The sequence below is a fragment of the Trichechus manatus genome, unplaced genomic scaffold, assembly GCF_000243295.1.
Source record: "Trichechus manatus latirostris isolate Lorelei unplaced genomic scaffold, TriManLat1.0 scaffold00056, whole genome shotgun sequence".
Classification (NCBI taxonomy): Eukaryota; Metazoa; Chordata; class Mammalia; order Sirenia; family Trichechidae; genus Trichechus; species Trichechus manatus.
The window spans coordinates 3,069,295-3,093,380 of record NW_004443992.1 but is presented as its reverse complement, the minus strand read 5'-3'; the positions used below and the strand labels follow the sequence as shown (position 1 = coordinate 3,093,380).

The window sequence follows — 24,086 nt, the reverse complement described above, 5'->3', positions numbered from 1 at the left end:
TAACCAATGTCATAAAACAGCATGTGTGTTACTGTTACATGAGAAACTATCTGTTCTGTAAGCCTTCACCTGAAGTACAATAAAATATTTAAAAAAAAAAAAAAAAAATGGCAGGCAGCCGGTGAAGTGGCCACATGAACTACACAGACTATTCTCAGGGAAGTTCATTTCAAGATGTGGGGAAAGGATTAGGCTATATGCCCTGGTCAAGCTGATATTCAGTCATATGGGAAATGACTCTAAAGTTGGTCAGTTAGTTCCTCAGGATTATCTTAATATTGCATAAAAGGTCATCAGGATGTTTATGGGTTACTTCTTTGGGGAATCAACCAAAGGTATGAGCCATGAAGAACGTGGCCATTGGATCTTTCTGTCTGGTCTGATTTCCTTTGGTAACGTAGACCTGTCCCAAGATTATGTCTAATTAGTTGAACTCATTCAGATAAACAGCACCTTGTGTTTATGGGGAAAATAGTTTTGGGATCAGAATTTTCTGGTTTATTTCTTTCAACTTCTCTGTGCTTGTGTATTTAATCATCTTTCATGTTGTTTTACACTCTAAAATATTGAGGAAATACTCTGGTGTAGAATAGTAACATTGCTAAGAGTTATCCTTTTTAATATTTAGGTGGTGGCCGAAATCCAATAACTCCTCGATACATGCGACATTTCAATATTATAACAATCAATGATTTTAGTGATAAATCCATGTATACAATCTTCTCTAGAATATTAAACTGGCATTTTAAAATCTGGTAAGTAATCTAAGTTGTTTTTTTTTTTAATTCATTAAGGAGTATAAAATCTTTTGGAAACCCATCAATGTAAGTAATACTTCTCAAACTTTTCCATGAAAACATTCCTAGACAGGGAAAATGTAACAAGTAACATCTGCTCTCTTCCCTTCCTCCCACATCCAGCTATGGGAGCATAACACAAAGAGGTCAGAGTACTTTTTTCTTTTGTTGTCTGAGGTTGTGGATTTTTACCTGAAATCCATAAGAATTTTGCATTCTACTGTATAATATGTCCATGTTTGAATTAATACTATTTTGACATTTCACCACTAAGTACAATTGATATTCCAGAAAAGATACGCCATGTTTATCCTGTGACTTTAACACTGTCTAGCAGATCTCCAGGTCCCCCAGAGATATTCGTGTTCAAGTTTGAGCCTTGGAGCCTATGTTGTTTTTGTTGTTAACTGCTGTTGAGTCAGCCTTTGACTCATGGTGACCCTATGCACAATGGAACAAAGTGCTGCCCAGTCCTGCACCATCCCCATGATCAGCTGAGGATCTGACCATTGTGATCTATAGGGTCTTCACTGGCTGATTTTTCGAAGTAGATCACCAAGACTTTCTTCCTAGTCCATTTTAGTCTGAAAGATCCTCTAAAACTTGTTCAGCATCATAGCAACACGCAAGCCACCACTGACAGATGAGTGGTGGCTGTGCATCAGGTGCATTGGCTTGGAATCAAACCCAGGTCTCACACATGGAAGGCAAGAATTCTACCACTGAACCACAGATGCCCCCCCTTGGAGCCTGTACTCTGGGGAAATGTTGCTCCCTAGCTCTGGATATACATACAGTGCTACTCAACAGTTTGCATGGGGGCCAGAGAGCCAAGCTGACCTGGGCAGTGTAAGTCTCAGCTCCCTGATGCCCATTCTCAGGAAATTGTCATCCTCTGACCTATCCAGTGATGTTGGAGGCTTCTTGTCAAGCCAGAAATTGAACAAAGAGCCAGTCTTTGCAAATGAATATTCTTTTCTCATGTTCTTTCTACCCTAACCATGACCTCTCCTTTTATCCTGGCTTGCTGTTTATTTCACCTTTCTTTTTAACTCTCCTTTTTATTTTTCTCTTTTCCTTATTTTAACTTTTCTATTTTTCTTTACTTTATTCTCTTTCTTTGAACATACCCATCTCACCTGTGTTCTTCAAGGACTCTTTCTCTATGCACCTGAGAAAGCCTGGGAGTGAAAGAGGTTGGGAAGTATTTGTCTAGTGGATACTGGATCTGGGGTGACATAATCTGAGTTCCTTGGCTGGTTCTTCTGTTTACTTATTTAAGTAGCTTTGAGTCCATTAAACTGATCCTGCCTATTTCATTGGATTCCTTTGAATATAAAATAGTAAATGGAAAGTGGCTTTCAAAGGAGTAATCATTCTACTCCTACTATGATAATAAGAAATGGTGATTTTGTAAACCAAATCAACCAATTTAATCAGAATTAAATATGTTGGTCATACTAAATATCATTTATCTATTATAATTCTATATTTGCTAACATTCTTCCTTTAAAATTTTTTTAAAGTTATAAATTCCCAGAAGAATTTCTAGATTTGACCTCACAAATTGTCAGTGGTACAATGAGTCTGTATAAAGAAGCAATGAAGAATCTCTTGCCTACTCCAGCTAAATCTCACTACTTGTTCAACCTCCGTGATTTCTCTCGAGTTATTCAGGGTGTTTGTTTGTCAAGACCAGAAACAGCAGAAACCAAAGAAGTGATTAAACGTCTTTGGGTTCATGAGGTAAAATTACATGTTATAAAAATGTGGTTATGCAAGAAACAAAGATTTTACTATGCCAAAAATTGGGGTAAAAAGAAATATTCAGCAGTTTGTATTGTTCAAATGCATTCAGCTATTTGGCATTATGAAGGCCAGTGATTAAGATGGTTTTTAAAAATATTTAACACTGAGGTATTTTATGGTGTTCAGAATGCTTTCTCTTCGATTTTTAGGACTTCCTGTTGATTTATAGAATATTTCAGTACTCCATAGTAGGAATCACTTTGGGTCTATCTTCTTTAAGTGACTTAATCTTTGTTAGTTTGACTCTAAATAGTTTTAAGATGGAACACTTTTTAAGGAGTTGCTTTCATAAGAAGTGAATTTATTTATTTACATTACTTACTTGTAGTATTACTAGATGCCAAAAGAACCACATAGCAAGCCAGTTTTAAATTCAGTTTGAAAGCATAGAAATGAAACATGTTTTAGGTTCTCTTTGGGAAGAAGTATGTTGATGAACCTTTTCTTGTAAAAACTGGTGGTGGGGATGGAGGTAAAGAGAGAAAGAAGGAGAGAGAATAGAAAAAAATGATGCATCAAAATCATAGTTTAATATTTATAAAGTGGGCAGATAATATGTCAAATGTTCTTCCATTTCTTTAAAATGTAAACATTATAACTTTAATAATGTGGTTAAGAAACTTGGAAAATGGGATTGTGCTACTGTGTTAAAACCGTGTATTACAGTGACATGAATTTTTAAAGGGCTTTTAAAAATCCGGTTTCTGTAGGCTATTAGATATGCAGTTGGAATCCCTAAATCCTCACACATGCAAATATGTGCCCAAGTGAAGGGCCTCTCAACTTGGAAATTTTGGTCACAGCAGGGTCGCACATGGCCCCTAAAAGTGATGCTTTGGAAAAGGAGTATCCAGAAATCCTTATAATACTTTACTGTAAGTTGTTTGATTGCCTGAGTGGGATCCATATCCTGGGACATGGACACGGGCTTTAAATTCAGGAAGCCACACGAGTGATAGAAATATACTGAAAGCGAAGAGGCAGAGGGGCTAGAGAGGAAGATGTCACTGAATCCATTAAAGGAGTGCATTGCAAAGGAAGGCAGCATTTTGTCCCTACTGAATTTTACTCCTGGAAATATCTAGCATGCTCTCAGCTTAGAGAACTTTGCCATTGATACTCCTTCGGCTTGGCACACTCTCCCTTGTTGTCTATAAGGCTCACCCACTTACCTCCTTAAGGTCCTTGCTCAAATGTCCCTTCTTATCCTGCTCTATGTTTCTGCCTTCCATGGCATTTATTATCTTCTGACATGCTGTGTAATTAATTTATTATGTTTATTGTTCATCTCCCTCAGCATGCAAGCTCTATGTGGGCAGAGAATTTTGTTTTCATTGGTTATCACTAGTGTCTAGAACAGTGCTTGCCACGTAAAAAGAGCTTAATGACATTTCAAACAATGTAGTGTGTTTCGTTGTGTGTATTTCACCACAAAAAACAAACCCCCCACCAAGAAAGAGTCATTGAACTTGACGCTGTAATTTAAAATTTATTTTCAATCATTCAAGAAAGACTTCTTGAATGTGTAATATCTGTCAGACACTTTATGTCTCTTTTTGCTTTCCAGACACCTTTATCAAAGTAGAGGACTTGCTATAATTTCACTAAATGTTTTTCAAATACGTAAGAGTAGCTTTCTATTTTTCATTACCTTTGATTTCTCAAAGCTCTCGATCGTTAGTGTGCATGTTACTTGGTTTGCTTGTTAAAAATGGATATTCCACACAAACAACAAAGAACAAAATTAATTGGATTTTATTTTAAAAAGATTTTTTTAAGTTGTGCTTCAAAAGACACTATCAAGAAAGTGAAAGACAGCCCACATACTGGGGAAAATATTCGTAAATCATATATTTGATAAGGGTCTAATATCTGGAATATATATTTAAAAAAAAAACTCACAACTCAACAGTGAAAGACAAATAACCCAATTAAAAAATGGACACAAGATTTGAATAGACATTTCTCCAAAGAAGATGCTCAACATCATTGGCCGTTGTTGTTGTTGTTGTGTTCTGTTGAGTCAATTCCAACTCATAGTGACCCTGTAGGACAGAGGAAAACTGCCCCTTAGGGTTTTTTAGGCTTTAATCTTTGTGGGAGCAGATCAGCAGTTCTGTTCTTCCTTGGAGTGGCTGGTGAGTTCAAACTGCCAACCTTTTAGTTAGCAGCTGAGTGCTTAACTGTTGCACCATCAGGGCCCCTTTCATTAGGAAATGCAAATCAGGACTACAACAAGATACCACTTCCCACTCACTAGGATTGCTATAATCAGAAAGACAGACAGTAAGAAGTATTGGTGAGGATGCACAGAAGTTGGAACCTTCATCCATTGCTGGTGGAAATGTAAAATGGTGTGGCCACTTTGGAAAATAGTTTGGCAGTTCTCAGCAGTTATAGAATTAGCAGATGACCCAATAATTTTCCTCCTAGGGATATGCCCGAGAGAATTGAAAACATACATCCTCACAAAAACTTGTAAACAAATGTTCATCCAGAATTATTCATAATAGCCAAAAAGTGGAACCAACCTACATGTATATTGGCTGACAAATGGACAAGTAAACAGAAAACAAAACCCGTTGCCATCGAGTTGATTCTGACTCATAGTGACCCTATAGAACTGCCCCATAGGGTCAAGGAGCAGCTGGTGAATTTGAACTGCCGACCTTTCGGTTAGCAGCTGAGCTCTTAACTACTGCGCCAATGGACTGGGCTCCAATGGACAAATAAAATGTGGTTTGTCCATAGAATGGAGTATTATTCAACCCTAAAAAGAAATGAAGTACTGATTCATAATACAGCATGGATGAATCTTGGTAACATTAAGCTGAGTAAAAGAAGCCATACGCAAAAGGGCACATACTGTATGATTCTGTTTGTATGAAATGTCCAGATAGGCAAATTCATAGAAACAGAAAGTAAATTAGTGGTTGGCAGAGGTTTGTGGGAGGGAGAAATGAAGATTGCCTGCTAATATTTCTTTTTGGGATAATGAAAATGCTTTAGAATGGGATAGTGGCGATGGTTACACAACTTTGTGAATATACCAAAAACTGTTGAATTGTATGCTTTAAAAAAGTGAATTTTTTAGCATGTGAATGATATCAGTGTTTTGAGGTAAATAGATTTAAAGCACATATGCAATATAAATATGCCAGAAATTACATCCTTTGCAACTGCTTAGATTTATAATAGAAAATCTTACATACAACCTGAAAATGTGAGGGGAGGGTAGAATAATGGTTCCCTCTGGGGGAGGAGAGGACAGGTTATCAGGAGTAAGCATAAGGGAGTCTGCTAAGTTACTGGAAATGTTTTGTATCTTGATCTTGGTGGTGGTTACATGAGTGTAAAAAGTCATTCAGCTGTACATTGAAGATTTGTGTATCTTATATAAGGAAAAAAATAAAAGGATAAATGGATATTCTCAGGCACCTTCCCCAAAGATTTTGCGTCAGCTGGCCCTGAGTGGGGCCCTGGAATCTGCATTTTAACAGATACCTCAGATGATTCAAATGCAGGTTCTGTTGATTGTCTTTGAGAAACACTCCCATAGGTTCTTACTGAATTGCCAACTAGGTAAGAATAAACTTGATTCATGTTTAGGCACTGATACCTCATGTGTGAGGTTGGCTAAATTTAGTTCTTTTCTCCCATAGGAATGTTGTCTGAGGTCTTCAGTACCTCAATCCAAGGAAGTAACCATTAGTATATGTTGTGAAACTAGATTGTCCCGTAGAGAAAGAGATTTTGAACTGGCTGGAATGTAACTGAAACGAACCCCTTGCCGTGGAGTCAATTCCGACTCACAGTAACCCTATAGGATAGAGTTTCCAAGAAGTAGTTGGTGGATTCAAACTGCCGACCTTTTGGTTAGCAGCTGTAGCTCTTAACCACTGTGCCACCAGGATTGGAGTATTGAGGAGACTTAAATCATACCATTTGCCTCTAAACCACTATTGCTAGAAAAAGGGATGATGTTATTATGTCAGGAACTTGACAGTAGTGAAAACCCTAAAATCATTATTCTCAAACACCATGGAATCAAACACCAATTCCAAGGCAGTTTGGAATAATTATGTATCTCAATTGCAGAGGAATTTCACATATGTTGTCTTACATCTTTTTGCCACAAATCTCTGAAATTTGCAAGGTAGGTATTACATTTCCCATTTTATAGGTGAATAAGCAGATTCAGACAGGCTTAAGTGATTTGCCCAAAATTGCGTAGCAGAGTCAAGTCCCAAACTCAGAAGTTCTGCTGACTAAAATAAGCATTGTTCATATCATATTGTTATAGGACTGTAGCCCCAGCACACTCATTCTGCCACTTGGAGGAAATAATTAAATGTAGCAATCTTGGTTAACTCTTTCTTACAGTCCCATAGAATGTCAATGTAACCAGAGATTTTATTTGAGTAGACAATCATCTGCAATGACTTAAAACAAAAATAATTAACTAACGAATGTCTGAAACAACTCCCTTCCCTCAAGACATTCCCTCTTCTTCCAGAAAATGTGCTTTAAAAAAAATCTGTTTAGTTGCTGATAACATTCAATATGTTATCAGGCTTGGAATAAAGGAAAGAATACTGGAAGAGACTTGGGGAACCCTAGATACTAGCGTCCTGCTCAATTATTCACATCTGAGTGACCATCAAAGGCAGTCAGTGCTTCAGCCCCCAAAATTACCATTTATTGATAACTGAATGTAACTATTATTCTGAATAGATGTGACCAAAATTAATCTTTAAAATAAACATAATTATAATTCTGTTCTCATTGTTTGGATATGCTTTTAATAAAGACCATAGAAATTTTCTGAAGTATGTTTTGTATTATTTGAGATTAGCACAGCATTAATAAAACTAAAAAAAAAAAAAAAAGAGTCCCTAAAGCCACGTTTTAATTATTATACAGGTCCTTCGAGTGTATTATGATCGCCTTCTGGATAATGCAGACAGGAGTTGGCTTGTCAACTACATTCAGGAAATTCTGAAAAAATATATGAATGAAAATTTTCATGAGCTTTTTCAACGACTGGATTTTGATAATGATGGAGTGGTAGAAGAAGATGATTTACGCAGTTTAATGTTTTGTGACTTCCACGATCCGAAGAGGGAAGATACCAACTACAGAGAAGTTGCAAATGTGGATGATCTTCGAGTGATAGTAGAAACTCACCTAGAAGAATACAATAATATTAGTAAAAAACCCATGAATCTTGTCTTATTCCGATTTGCCATAGAACACGTCTGCAGAATTTCCAGGATCCTGAAGCAACCTCGCAGCCATGCTCTTCTGGTTGGCGTGGGAGGGAGCGGAAGGCAGTCTGTCACCAGATTAGCTGCCCACATGGCTGATGATTCAGTTTTCCAGGTTGAAATCTCCAAGGGCTATGGTAGCTCTGAGTGGCATGAAGATTTAAAAGTGATCTTAAGGAAATGCGCTGAAGGTGAGATGCAGGGTGTCTTCCTGTTTACAGATACTCAGATTAAAAGAGAGTCATTTCTAGAAGATGTCAACAATTTGCTAAATGCTGGGGAGGTTCCAAATCTCTTTGCATTAGATGAGAAACAGGAGATATGTGAGAAGATGCGTCAGATAGATCGTCAACGAGATAAAACCAAACAAACAGATGGCAGCCCCATAGCTCTTTTCAACATGTTTATTGATCGCTGCCGCAATCAACTGCATGTGGTCCTCGCCATGAGTCCCATTGGAGATGCATTTCGGATTCGTCTTAGAAAGTTCCCTGCTCTTGTTAACTGCTGTACAATCGACTGGTTTCAGGTATTGCTATGTAAATTTTAAATAGACTTCTTAAAATGTTGAATCTTCATCATCATCATGACTTATTTTATAGATTCCCCCCCCAAATTTCTGATCAATTGTATATTTTGTGAAATTATAATTCAAGAAATCATCATAATAGAGGAATATGTTTTTAATACTTTATGTGGTCATTAACCTCAGTATATTGTAGAACATTTTCAGATAAATTTGTATTTCGGTCCAGACAGGAAACAGAGAGTACACTCAGAGGCTTCATTGAGGAAAGCTTAATGAAGGGACTGTTCATGAAGGTGTAGTCAGGATTTAGGGAACCAAGAGGACGTGGTGGAGGCCTTAGGAAGTGGTGGAACAGTAGCAGAAAGTTGTTACTATCCCTGGGTATAAAAGAGCAAAGGAGAGAACAGTATTACTGTAGCTTAGAGCTTGGAACCCTCGAAGTGAGACTGCCCTGACAAGAACAGCAACCCTACAATTCCAGAACTGCTAAAAAAAAAGAAGAAGGTATAAATACCACTACCTTTCTCCCTCTCTTATACCCTCTAATCTCTTACCATTACCCAAGCCCAACAGGAGGCCAAAAGGAAGAAAGCCTGATGATGCTTTTTGTAGTAAAGTTTAGCATCAAGAAGAACAGAGCAGGGCAGACAAAGGGAGAGGATGGGTGATGGTAGACGGGGAGGGAGCAAAGGGAGAATAATTAGCTCAGTGTGAAAAGTAATTTAATTCTCCCCTTTAACACTGTATAACAATGCATTCTCCATGTGTATAATAGGAAATTCATGGGCTCTGGCAGACCCCATGAGTGAGACCTAGCACATAAGCATTTATGACATTAGCCTCTCTGTACCTCCATTTTCTGGTAAAATTATTTGATTCAGTACATATTTCTTGAATCCTTGCTTTGTGTCAGGTCTTATTATAGAAGCTGGAGATAAAAGGTAAATGAGATAAACAAGGCCTCTGCTTTCCTTACGCTTACTTTCTACAGAAAAGCAAATGAGCAAAAAATAATTCCATCATATAGGGTGATGTGACTGAAAGTAATTCAGAGGCTACCCTAGATTAAGTGGCCAGTAAAAGGCTTTCTGAATAGTTGACTTTTAAGAGAAAACCTGAAAAACAAGAAGAGCCAATACTGAGAAGATCTGGGCAAAGAGAATAAGCTAGTGAAGACAAGTGGCCAGACTAAAGGAATGATGGGACCAGAGAAAATCAGGGTGAGGAGAGCATAGAGGGAGATAATATAGATGAGGTCAGAAAAGGGAGAAAGGCCAGATCAGGTAGAGATTTGCTAGTGAGTTTGGATTTTATTTTAAGCATGCTGAGAAGTTATCAGAGGGTTAAAGCTGGGGAAATACATGAGTTGTCTTACATGTTGAAAAGATCTCTTTGCAGCTGTGTGGAGAATGGACTGTGGGGCTGGTACAAGAGCACGAGTATGGAGACAAGTTAGGATACTCCAGAATATTCCAGGCAGCAGATAACAGAAAGTTGAATTAGGATAGTTGTGGTAGATATAGAAAGAAGTGAAAGGATTTGGGACCTGTTTTGGGGGTGGTGCTGGCAGAACTTGCTTATGGGATGGATATAGGGATGAGAAAGAAGAGAGAGGATGATTCCTATGTTTTGGATTAAATGACTGGATGGATGATGGTGATAGTTACTAAATTGGGGGAAGACTGCGAAAGGAGAAACTTTGATGGGGGAGATATGACCATGGTTTGGACTTGTTGAGTCTGAGATGCTTATAAGCTATCCAAGAAATATCAAGGAAGTAGTTGTTTATATGATTCTGGATGTTAGGGGAAAGGATAGTAACATTTACCTTAGAGGATTATTGGGAGAATTATATGAGATAATACCTGTAAAAGGCACTCAGAAATAGACATTCCAAAAATTTAATTCCTTTCCCATCCTTATTCCTAGAAATACTCATGAACAATTTCTCTAATCCCTGAACAAATCATGCAGAGTTTATATTACATGTCCTAAGATGCAGGTACTTGAGGAACGTTCCTCATGAAAGTATCTCTCATACTCTATCCCCTCCCCTGCTATCCCCCTCCATCTCCAACATCCATAAATTATAAAGGGCTGCCGTAGTAACAAACTCACATTGGTAACTTTGATAAAGTGCTAAATCATTTATCTTAAATTTAGTCATGGCCTGAAGATGCACTACAGGCAGTTGCCTCGCGCTTCTTAGAAGACATTGAAATGTCAGAGGAAACAAGAGATGGCTGTATCGACATGTGTAAAAGCTTCCACACTTCTACTATAAACTTATCAAACTCCTTCTATATTGAACTTCAAAGATATAATTATGTGACTCCTACCTCTTATCTTGAATTAATCTCCACCTTCAAGCTGTTGTTAGAAAAGAAAAGAAGGTAAAAATGAAATTTCATATTTCTAAGTAAGCGATGGTGGTTTGAAAATATTTGTGTGTACAAAAATCACATAACTGTGATTTAATAGAGATTTATATAAATACACTGTGAGTTTTGTTAAATCTTGAAGTGATTTAATTCACAAACATTTTGAAGATAGGCACTGGGTCTTAGTCTTCAGTATATACAACCATATTTGTAGAAAGAAGAAAGGTGTGCCACTCAGAGCTGTGTTGTGGCCTCCGGAGATTTTGACAATGATTTTTTAGTAAACATCTCTAGAAAATGTAATTTTTCTTTGATAAGTAATTAGGTAATAGATAAAGCTTTATCTTTAGGTACTGAACAGCTGAGGCCCCAGAGATAGCCACTCCATATACATGGCCAGTTTTACTTCTCTAAATAAACTCGATTTGAAAGCATCGACTTAAAAATCAGTGAACTTATGTCCTATAGAAAGTGTCAGTGTGAGTGCTTTAATGTCTTGAGGGTGGCTTTTACATGCAAAAAAGTATATTCAAAAGTTTCTTTGGTTCTGAAAATGAATACTCAGTATGTATAATAATTAAAAATTTATAAACATTAAGCCAGAAAGTTAGTTTAAAAATTTTAACAATCACCTTTAAGAGCATCTTTGATTAATGTTTGGTCACATTAAAAAACTAAACAAAATTTTCTGTATTACATTTCCCATGTCTGATTTTAATATATTATTGTTTCTCTTTTAAGGTTTGATTTAACAAATCAGACCTCTCTAGGTACTTAAATAATTTATAAATCTAGTAAGTTGAACGTTAAGTTCTTTTAAATGTTTGGATATTATCTATTAACTTAATGGGATTTTGACTTAAAAACACAAATCTAAATCTGTTGCTTAATTATGCAATTTAAATTGGAATTGCAAGGCTGACCTGTTAATCAAAAGATAAGATTTTTTAAAATATTAAAACATATATTTAAGAGACTCCATCAGCCTGAGACTAGAAGAAGTAGATGGTGCGCAGCTATCATCAATGACTGCCCTGACAGGAAACACAACAGAGAGTCCCCAACGGAGCAGGAGAAAAGTACGGAGCAAAACTCAAACTCACGTAAAATGACCAGACTTAATGGTCTGACTGAGACTGGAGGAACCCCAGAAGCCATGGCCCCTGGACACTCTGTTAACCCAGAACTAAAACCATTCCCCAAAGCCCACTCTTCAGACAAAGATTGGACTGGACTATAAAACATAAAATAATACTCATGAAGAGTGTGCTTCTTAGTTCAAGCAGATACATGAAACCAAATGGGCGGCCCTGTCTGGAGGCAGGATGAGAAGGCAGAAAGGGACAGAAACTGGTTGAATGGAAACAAGAAACCCAGGGTGGAAAGGGGGAGTGTGCTGTCACATTATAGAGATCGCAACTAATGTCACATAACTATGTATATAAATTTTTGTATAGAAATTAACTTGAGCTGTAAACTTTCACCTAAAGCACAAAAAAACCCATATATTTAAAATACCAAATGTGCATAGATCCCTTAACATAAAATATTAATCCTATTGAGTTTGATTTTTGTATATATTTCTGTAGTTAATTCTAAATCTTCATGCGGCTAACCCACTATCTCAAGCATTTTTTTTATTGTGCTAAAATATATATAACAAAACATTTGCTATTTTAACCATTTTGAAGTGTACAATTCAGTGACATTAACTACATTCCTCATGTTGTGCAACGATCATCACTATCCATTTCCAAAAGTTTTTCATCATCCTAAACAGAAACTCAGTAACTGTTAAGCAATAACTAACCCATTTTCTCCTCCTCTTAGCCCCTGGCAACCACTAATAAACTCTTCTTTCTACGCGTTTTCCTATTCTGGGTATTTCATACAAGTGGAATCATACAATATTTTTCCTTTTGTGACTGACTTTTATTTCACTCAGCATATTTTCAAGGTTCATCCATGTCATAGCATGTTTCAGAACTTCGTTTGTTTTTACGGCTCTGTAATAATGAGCCTTGGTGCCGTAGTTGTTAAACACTCAGCTGCTAACCCAAAGGTTGGCCACCAGCTGCGATGTGGCAGTCTGCTTCCACAAAGATTACAGTCTTGGAAACCCTGTGGGGCAGTTCTGTCCTGTAGAGTTGCTATGAGTCAGAATCAACTTGACAGCAGCAGTTTTTATATGAATATACCACTTTTTTATTTATCTATTCATCTTGACACTTAGGTTGTTTCCACCTTTTGGTTATTGTGAATAGTGCTGCAATGAACATTGCGTACAAGTGTCTGTTTGAGACACTGCTTTCAAGACCATTGCAGTGCATCCCCAAGCAGTGGTGACATAGCTTTCTAGGTACCATGGTCCACCGCCTGGGTTTCAGTCATACCATTGCTAATTCTTCCATCGACTTATAGAAGTCTGCAACTCCTATCCAAGTCTCTTCCATGACTTGGCTGGATTTTATTATTTGGGCTCTTAAGATGATTGTCTTTCCATGTATATTATGTGCTCTTTAACTTAATACAATCTTGCATCTTTTTTGTTTTTTTAAAATATTTTCCCATCCAGGAAGATCAAAAGCACTTAGAGATTCTAATTAAATTTTGGATGTTACTGAAGACTTTGTTTGATTATGCACTCACAATGTTTGAGGCCACCCTAACCGAAAGAAATGTTATAAAAATGAGATACAAACTTACAGCCTGAAAGAGTGGTAGTTTTCATGGTTTTCTAGACATTTTCAGACATTCTTATTTGCCTTTAAAATTTTCCTTTTTTTTTCATTTTCCTTTTACCTCAATCTAGAATTTCTAGACTGTAGTTACCCTTTTCTTAATAGCTAAAGCTAGAAGCAGATTATCAGATCACCTGCCAGGAAGCCAGTGGTTTAGCTAGCAAAGTGTTGCAATAGGATGAACCACCACACATCATGCTGGCAGGAATGAGACCTTTCTTGTGCTTGTTCCACAGGGTTTCTCCTGAAACTGGACTCACAGATAATATGGTAACACATATGCAGTCTTCTCAGTCCACATTACTGTCAAATATGTTGCTCACACAGAGGGAATTCGACATGTGGCATGCCCTCTCTTCTAAATTTCTTTTCCCTACAACAGTCTTTTCAATGTTCTCCAGGTTACCTTTGCCAGTTTAGCACTCAGTTGAAGATTTTTATTTATTTATTTGTGCTTTAGGTGAAAGTTTACAGCTCAGGCTACTTTCTCATACAAAAATTTATACACATATTGTTATATGACCTTAGTTGCAGTCCCTGTAATGTGACAGTACACTCCCCCTTTCCACCCCGGGTTTCCCGTGTCCATTCAACCAGTTCCTGTCCCTTTCTGCCTTCACATCCCGCCTCCGGACAGAAGCTGCCCATTGATCTTGAGTATCTACTTGAACTAAGAAGCACAGTCTTCACGAGTATTATTTTATGTTTTATAGTCCAGTCTAATCTTTATCTGAAGAGTGTGCTTTGGGAATGGTTTTAGTTCTGGGTTAACAGAGAGTCCAGGGGCTCAGTTGAAGATTTTTAATAACCTTCTGCCTTTATGACAATTATCAGGCTGGTTCAATCCCTATGTCCAGCCTATTTTATAAGGGGGATTTCTAAAACGTGTCACCTTTTACTTTGAAACACTATGGCATATCAAACATTAAAAATTAAAACAATTTATCAAGAAAAATAGTTTTCTCTATACATAAGCTATAATTATCTAGAGAACATATATAAGTGCAGATAAAAATTTAAAATTACATTTAAATACTATTTCTAATCAATTATTATTTTATCATCATTTTATACCCCCAAAATAATAGTGATAATGAAGTAATGAGATTTATTACCTATCCTATTTGTCATACTTCTCTTAATAAAAAATTCCTATTTCAAAATACTTAATACATCTTGAAATCTTTTGACACCTTTGATAGCATTCAGAATAATATATTTTAGACATTAAAGTCAGTTTAAAAGAAATGATTATAATAATATTTTAAGTAACATTAGTATCATTGGAATAAACTTCCCAAGGTGACTAATTTTAGAGGTACACCATTCATTTCAATGCAGGAGGCCCCTTGTCTAGTGTATTTATTCTTTTGAATTTCCATCATGTGACTAGATGTTTCACCTAGATGCTGGAAATAACAAAAATGAACAAGACATATTCTCTGTGCTTAATTGCATACAGTTCAGTGTTCTAGAGTTCGTATTGTTTGACGAATTGTTGTGTGTGAAAATCTTTTAGAACACGTCATCAGGTATGCCTTGAAAAGGCTGGGAAAGCTCAGGAACACTTACTTTTTTTAAAACTAATAGAGATGGAAATTAATTAAAGAGATGTTGTAATCGTGGGACGATTTTAGTAAAACAAAACAGATCACTCTGCTAGGTGCTGTTGGGATACTAATAAGACAAGGCTTTTTTCCTTGAAGAATAGAAATCCTCAAGCCTAACTTGTTTTATCTGTTGGCTTTCAGTGAGGTGGTAAAAATGAAGAAGAGGTATGAAGTGGGTTTGGATAAACTGGATTCTGCTGCATCTCAAGTAGCCACAATGCAAACTGAGTTGGAGGCTCTGCATCCTCAATTAAAAGTTGCTAGCAAAAAAGTTGATGAAATGATGGTCATCATTGAGAGGGAGTCTGTAGAGGTTGCCAAAACTGAAAAAATAGTGAAAGCTGATGAAACAATAGCAAATGACCAAGCTATGGCTGCCAAAGCCATCAAAGACGAATGTGACGCTGACCTGGCAGGGGCCTTGCCAATATTAGAGTCAGCCCTAGCTGCCCTTGACACTCTTACTGCACAGGTAAGTGCACAGCCATGCACCCGGTAGGAAACATGTCATCATAACTCAAGAAAATATTGAACATTGTATGGTACAATCTAGTTTGTCTCTCCAAGTTAGTCTCCAAATTTAATGCAATTGAAATCATTTTGAAATTGGCAGAAAGATTCCTAATTCATATGAAAAAAGAAATGCATGAGCATGACTAAGACAATTTTGAAAAGGAAGAAAGCTGCCAGATATTATAACCTATCGTAAAAGAAGAGTTATTACAAGAACTCTACACTACAGTAATAGAGGAATAAGGCCCAAGTATATATTTTGTTGATTTTGAGATTTACCTTTTTCATATTTAAACACTTCTATAATTGGGATATGTCTTACAATAGATGTCATAAAGTATTGTGTCAATGTTTGTCAATGTTTTTTTTCTTTTTGGTGATACATAAAATAACAACATGTCTTACAACAATGCATTTTTGTAATAGCATTCTTAGATTTGATGTAATGTAGTATTAGAAGCTAGAGTGTGAGAGGGAAAAATTTCAATTAAGAAAAGCAGGAGTGGATTTTTTTAAATAAATAGTCTTGGGAAATGTTTGTGTTGGAAAATGGGGAAAATGTTAGATCTTTTCCTCACACCTTACTTTGAAATAGATTTCAGACTGATTTAAAATTCAATAGTTGCATTATTATAAAATTATAGGTCAAAACGTTTATAACCTTAGAGTTGAAAAGGACTTCCTACATATGAGAGAAATGAGAAAGAAAACTACTAAGCAGTCTTATTTGTAATACATATGCTGTATATACTGTTGTATTTTTCATAATAAATAAAAATATTTTTAAAGAGTGATACATTTTAGTACCTAAAAATCTACAAATTTTGTTTGCCAGAAATACCATTGACAAATTTTAGAAATACTGGGGAAAATATTTGAAATACAATGTAGACAAAGGGTTAATATGCCTTTATGTAAAGAGCTCTTACAAATCAATAAGAAAATATAGCTCTAAAGTAGGATAGTAAGTGATATAAAGAAATAATACAAAAAAGAGAAAGTGAAAATAGTAAACATAAATAGATATTCTGCCTTACTTGTATTTAAGGAAACACAGATTTAAACAAGAATTCTTGCCTAGGTCTTGGAAGCTCCATAGATACATCCAGACTCCCTGAGGGACCGAATCACTGGGCTGAGGGCTGAGGACCATGGTCTCGGGGAACATTTAGCTTAATGGGCATAACATAGTTTATAAAGAAACTGTTCTACATCCTACTTTGGTGAGTAGCATCTGGGTCTTAAAAGCCTGTGAGTGGCCATCTAAGGTCCTCCACTGGTCTCACCCCATCTGGAGCAAGGGAAAATGAAGAAAACCAAAGAGACAAGGGAAAGATTAGTCCAAAGGACTAATGGACCACAACTGCCACAGCCTGCACGAGACTGAGTCCAGCACATCTAGATGGTGCCCGGCTACCACCACTGACTGCTCTGACAGGGATCACAATAGAGGGTCCCAGATAGAGCTAGCGAATAATGTAGAACAAAATTCTAACTCAAAAAAAAAAAAAAGACCAGACCAGCTGGTCTAACAGAGACTGGAGAAACTCTTGAGAGTATACCCCCCCACCCCCCCACATACCCTTTCAACTCAGTACTGAAGTCACTCCTGAGGTTCACCCTTCAGCCAAAGATTAGACAGGCCCATAAAACAAAATGAGACTAAATGGGCACACGAGCCCAGGGACAAGGACCAGAAGGCAGAAGGGGATAGGAAAGCTGGTAATGGGGAACCCAAGGTTGAGAAGGAAGAGTGTTGATATGTCTTGGGGTTGACAGCCAATGTCACACAACAATGTATGTATTGATTGTTCAATGAGAAGCTAATTTGCTCTGTAAACCTTCATCTAAAGTACAAAAAAAAATTCTGTTGCTTATAGAATGCCTACCAGTGCTCCAACAGTCTACTTAAATAAGCACCCTTATATACTTTCTGGAGAACAGTTTGTCAATAAGTGCCAAGAGCTTTAAAAATATAAGGTATAAAGTTTCAGTTCTTGTAATAGTGAAAAATAGGGGAAAAAATTAGAATGATGGTGCATGTGTCTACGTTGGAGCACTATGCAGTCATTAAAAGCAATAATGTAAATGTTCACTAGCATGGAAGGATGTCCATTATATATTCTTATTGGAATAGAGCATGTGTGTTATGTATACTATGATTTCACTGCTTAAAATATAGCATATACACTGGTTTGCAGCATATACATATAGAAGAAGGTTTAGAAGAATATAAATGAAAATGTTTATAGTAGTTATATATAATGGGATTATAGGAGGCCTTTATATGTACAGTTTTTTCTGTATTTTTCTAATGTTGCATTGAGCATCTATTTTATAATTTTTAACAAGCTAGAAAACTCTACTTTGTGATATCTGTATTGCCCTTTGATGTGTTTTGGAAGTAGACTTCAAGTATCTGACATAGGGTATCTTCCTATTATTCTTATTGGTTTTTAACTTTTCCCTTGGGAAAAACTTCTCAACAGTTTTTGATACGGTTCTACCATTGTCACCATTTCTACCCAATGAACAGAGTAACCTTCTGTATGCTAAGGCTTAGTCTGAAAATAGGAACCAACTACAGTTAACAAACATTTCATTTTTAACAATTAGCATGTTGTTATTTCAAGGACATTACAGTGGTAAAATCCATGAAGAGTCCTCCTGCTGGTGTCAAGCTTGTGATGGAAGCTATATGCATCTTGAAAGGCCTCAAAGCCGACAAAATCCCTGACCCAACAGGCTCTGGAAAAAAAATAGAAGATTTCTGGGGTCCAGCTAAGAGACTTCTGGGTGACATTAGATTTCTCCAGTCTCTTCATGAATATGACAAGGATAATATTCCTGCAGCTTACATGAATATCATAAGAAAAAACTATATTCCAAATCCAGATTTTGTTCCAGAAAAGATTAGAAATGCTTCCACAGCCGCAGAAGGTCTGTGCAAATGGGTCATAGCAATGGATTCATATGATAAGTAAGTCCTGATAAAAAGAAAACTGACTAGTATGTTTTACTTTCACATTTAGTCATTTAGACAATAGGAAACTTAAAAGCAATTTAGGTGAGAAACCCCTCAGAAAATCATGTATAATAGTTGCTATGTGTTTACATCTTTACTGGAGACAAAATTACACTGGTCAAAATAGTACAATGCAGCAGTTCTTAAACATGTTGGACCCAGGAACCTTTTATACTCTTAAAAATTATCAAAAGCGTCAAAGAGCTTTCATTTATTTACCATATTAGAAATTAAAACAAATTTTTAAATAGTTTAATTGTTTTTTGAAAATAACAATGAAGATATTACATGTTTACATGTGTAACTTATTTTATACAGTGAAACCTGTGAGAGCCGGAACTCGATGGAGCTGCCTTGTTTTTCCAGGTCTCACAAGCTTTCTGCCTTTGACAGGGTGTAGTCTTACCACTTTTCTGTCACTCACTATTAGTGGAAAATATTTGAGTTTTCCTTTTCTGACAGGTTTCTACCTTACACTGGCTGTGGCTTTCGAAGGTTTTACTATATTAAAAAAAAAAGCCTCTTAGTAAAGAATGGCATTGTTTTATACTTTTTTTAATTGAAGACAGTTGGACTCCGTTTCTTTATTCAGTCTGTTGTGATATATTGTTTTGATTGAAGTATATGAAGAAAATCTTGCCTCACACAGATATTTAGTTGGACAAGGAAGGAACTCATGAACCCCTTGAATGGGGAGGTACCTTAGGAACTCCCAAGAGTTCTTGGACCACACTTTGAAAGCACTGGCATAAAATGTGTTCTTCTAAGACACCCTTTTCTGATGATTGTATGAGAACCATTTGTATCAAAATAGAGTCAAAATTGCTAGTTATTTCTTCAAAAAGCAACCATTACAGGATGTCTTTCAAACTCATACCCAATTTGAATCATTGCACTATGTAGTACATGTTTTTATAATACATGCTTGGGACCACGACAGTTATTTTGATGATAATTTTTAATTGAATGTTTTATCATTTATTTAGAAAGATAACATAACTGACTCCATTTTTGAAATAGTATTTATTATCATGTTATTAGGTGCAGTCAAGTCAGTTTCAACTCATACAGACCCTCTGTACATCAGAATGAAACACTGCCCGGTCATGTACCATCATCACAATCCTTGCTATCTTTGAGCCCATTGTTGCAGCCACTGCGTCAGTCCATCTCATGAGGGTCTTCCTCTTTTTCACTGACCCTCTACTTTACCAAGCATGATGTCTTTCTCCATGGACTGGTCCCTCCTGATAACATATCCAAGGTATGTGAGATGAAGTCTCACCATCCTTGCTTCCAAGGAGCATTCTGGCTGTACTTCTTCCAAGACAGATTTGTTCATTGTTTCGGCAGGCCATGGTATATTCAATATTCTTCGCCAACACCATAATTTAAATGCATCAGTTCTTCTTCGATCTTCGTTGTTCATTGTTCAGCTTTCACATGCATATGAGGTGATTGAAAATACTGTGGCTTGAGTTAGATGCACCTTAATCCTCAAGAGGATGACTTTGCTTTTTAACACTTTGAGGCGGTCTTTTACAACAGATTTGACCAATACAGTGTGTCATTTGATTTTTTGACTGCTTCTTCCCTGGAATTGTGGATCCAAGTAAAACTAAATCCTTGACAACTTCAATATTTTCACCATTTATCATGATGTAGCTTATTGGTCCAGTTGTGAGGATTTTTGTTTTCTTTATGTTGAGATGTGTAATACATATTGAAGGCTGTAGTCTTTGATCTTTGTCAGTAAGTGCTTCAAGTCCTCTTCACTGTCAGCAAGCAAGGTTGTGTCATCTGCATATCACAGATTGTTAATGAGTCTTCCTCCAATCCTGATGCCACATTCTTTATATAGTCCTGCTTCTCAGATTATTTGCTCAGCATACAGATTGAGTAAGTGTGGTGAAAGGATACAACCCTGACACACACCTTTCCTAGTTTTAAACTACACGGTATCTGCTTGTACTGTTTGAATGACTGCCTCTTGGTCTATGTACAGGTTCCTCAAAAGCACAATTAAGTGTTCTGGAATTCCCATTCTTCACAATGTTACCCATAATTTGTTAGGATCCACACAATCAAATGCCTTTGCATAGTCGATAAAACACAGGTGTGATGGTTAAAGTTATGTGTCAACTTGGCTATGTCATGATTCTCAGTGGTTTGGCAGATATTATGTAATCATCCTCCATTTTGTGATGTGATGTGAGCAGCCATTCAATTGAAAAGGAAGTTTCCTTGGAGTGTGGCCTGCATCCAATATATGTAAATATTCTGGCAAAGCTACCTCTCTCTTGATCCGACTCATCACCTTCTGACCTCCAGTTCTTGGGATGTGAGCCAGCAGCCCGCCGTCTGACCTGCAGATTTTGAGTTCATTAGCCCCTGCAGCCATGTGAGTGAGGAGAAGCTCCAGCCTGACATCTAACCCACAGATTTGGGACTTGCCAGCCTCCACAACTGTATGAGCTATTTCGTTGAAATAAATCTCTCTATATGTATATTGATATATTAATGGATAAAGAGAGATTTATTTTTTGCTCCTCTAGAGAACCCAGCCTAAGACATTTGGTACCGAGAGAAGGAACAGAATCTTAAGGATGAGTTTTCTGAATTGGTTCTCAAGTTTCGCTAGTCTTAAAGATGCTGAAGACTGCTTCCAGTAGTAAAGAGGGCACTGCTAATCTATGGTGTGAAATGACAATAGAAATACACAAAATGTCACCACCGATGGATCAGATATTTGTGAGAGACGAGTCTCTGGGTGATTGCATATTTGAAACTTGTCTACAATTTTATCAGAATGAGAAGTATAAGGAAGCTGGTTGGTTGGTCCTACTTTTGCTAGACAATATAATGAAAGAAAGAGATAAGCTCAGAGCTTCAGAGTCACAGCTCATGTGCTATATACAAGACCAGAAAGTTGCCACTTGTGCCCTGAAGGAAAGCCTTATTTCTTGTAGTAACAGAGCTGATTTTGCCAAAAACCAAACTCAGAGTTTTATCGTAAGAGTGGCTGAATTACAACTTCAGTTGAATTCCCAACCTCTAGTGATGTCTGAAGCTAAAGTGAGGGCATTGATTGGGAAGAAATGGGATCCTGAAACTTAGGGTGGGGCCATATGGACAGAAAATCAGGAAGCTGGGGACATTGAGCCCCTAAATTCGGTTGAATCACTCCTGCCAACAAAACCAGCCCTTTTACTCCTATCTGAAGAGATTACTCCATCTTTTTGTGCTAAACCACCTTACCCAGAAAAACCATTATCTCTTCCACCCCCATCTGATGAGATTAACCCAGCTGTGCCTGAAGAGTCTTTGTTTGAGATTGCGCCTGGGACGTTGCCTGGGGCTTTGCCTAAGGCACATACCTTCCAAGACATTGCTGAATATCCCCAGGAACTACCCCCACCACCCATTTTTACTTTTAGACCTACAACTAGACTTAAGTCACAGTGAGCCCCAAGAGGTGAAGTACAAAGTGTGTCCCAGGAGGTATGCTACACTCCAAAAGAACTGCTTGATTTTTCTAACATATACGAACAGAAACCTGGGGAATATGTGTGGGAATGGCTATTAAGGGTGTGGAAAATGGTGCAAGGAGCATGATGTTGGATCAGTCTGAGTTTATTAATATGTGCCCACTAAGCACAGATTCTTCATTCAGTGTTTCAGGACGAGAGAAAAGGATCTAATAGTTTATTTGGTTGGTTCACTGAAGCATAGATTAAGCGGTAGCCTACATTAAATCTAGTTGAAATGGCAGACCTGCCTTGATGTACTATATAAGAAGATATCCAGAAGCTTAGGGAAATTGGCATGTTAGAGTGGATTTATCAGATTGGACCCACAGACCCACACGTGGAGTTCCATGAGGACATACCTTTTACCACACCAGTAAGGAGCAAATTTGTGAAAGGGCGCCCCAGCATCCTTGAAGACTGCTGTGATTGTTATTTTATGTAAGTCAGATTTGATGGTGAGAACTGCCCTAAGTTAATTAAGACACCTAACCATAATGGGGCTGATTGAACCCTATGGTAGTAGGGGCCAAGTGGCAGCACTTAATCGACAAAGACAAGGTGGGCGTAGTTACCATAATTGACAATGGAGTCAAAGCAATAATCAAAATAGTCTGACTTGTATGGACTTATGGCATTGGCTACTTAGTCATGGTGTCCCTAAGAGTGAAATAGACAGGAAATCTACTAAATATTTACTTAATCTATACAAGCAGAAGAATTCTAGGTCAAGTGAATGATAGTCTAACTGGAATTGTCAAAATAGAGAGTCATGGCCCCTCAATCAATTCCTGGACTTGAGCCAGTTTACAGACCCACAACCTCTTGAATGAAGGGGATGCCAGGTCCCCTAGAGGAAGGACCTACTAAACCGACAAAAAATTTATACTGTGAATCTTTCCCCCAGCCTTCTGCAAAGGGATCTATGGCGTTTTACAAGAGTGACTGTTCATTGGGGAAAAGGAAACAATCAGGCTTTTGGGGGATTACTGGACACTGGCTCTGAACTGATACTAATTCCAGCAGACCCAAAATGTCACTGTGGCCCACCAGTCAGAGTAGGGGTATGTGGAGGTCATATTGTTAATGGAGTCTTAAATCTATCTGTCAATAGGTCCAATGCGTCCCTGAACCTATCCTGTAGTGATTTACCCAGTTCCAGAATGCATAATTGGAATAGCTTTACTCAGCAACTGACAGAACCCACACACTGGATCCCTTACATGTAGAGTAAGGGCTATTATGGTAGGAAAAACCAAGTGGGAGCCATTAGAACTGCCTTACCTAGGAAAATAGTAAACAAAAAGCAATGCCGAATTCCTGGAGGGATTGCAGAGATTACTGCCACCATCAAGGACTTGAAGGATGCAAGGGTGGTGATTACCACCACATTCCTATTCAGTTCACCTATTTGGCCTGTGCGAAAAACAGATGAATCCTGGAGAATGACAGTGGATTATCATGAACTTAACCAGGTGCTGACTCCAGTTGCAGCTGTTCCAGATATGATTCATTGCTTGAGCAAACTAATACATCTCCTGATAACTGGTATACAGCCATTGACCTGGCCAATACCTTTTTCTGGATTCTGGTTTCAAAGGAACACCAGAAGCAGCTTGTCTTCAGCTGGCAAGGCCAGCAATACACCTTCACTCTACTGCTGTCTCAGAGGTGTACTAGTTCTCCAGCCGTATGTCATAATTTAGTCCACAGGGAACTTGATTGCCTTTCCCTTCCACAAGATGTCACACTAGTCCATTACATTGATGACATTATGCTGATTGGACCTAGTAAGAAAGAAATATCAATGACTCTAGACTTACTGGTAAGATATTTGTATACATAGAGGGTGGGAAATTAATCTGATGAAAATTTAGGCACCTTCTA

The 24,086-nt window shown here is 37.4% G+C and overlaps 1 protein-coding gene across 1 annotated transcript in view; it reads left to right on the top strand.

Annotated features, from left to right (window-relative positions):
- DNAH7 (dynein axonemal heavy chain 7) overlaps positions 1 to 24,086 on the top strand; it is a 270,960-nt gene that overhangs the window by 137,989 nt on the left and 108,885 nt on the right. Inside the window, exons 39-44 of the mRNA XM_004378290.1 lie at positions 629 to 755; positions 2,324 to 2,543; positions 7,530 to 8,402; positions 10,566 to 10,795; positions 15,276 to 15,606; positions 18,281 to 18,627. Of these exons, the coding sequence (XP_004378347.1) occupies positions 629 to 755; positions 2,324 to 2,543; positions 7,530 to 8,402; positions 10,566 to 10,795; positions 15,276 to 15,606; positions 18,281 to 18,627 (2,128 nt within the window). The remainder of the gene's footprint in view (positions 1 to 628; positions 756 to 2,323; positions 2,544 to 7,529; positions 8,403 to 10,565; positions 10,796 to 15,275; positions 15,607 to 18,280; positions 18,628 to 24,086) is intronic.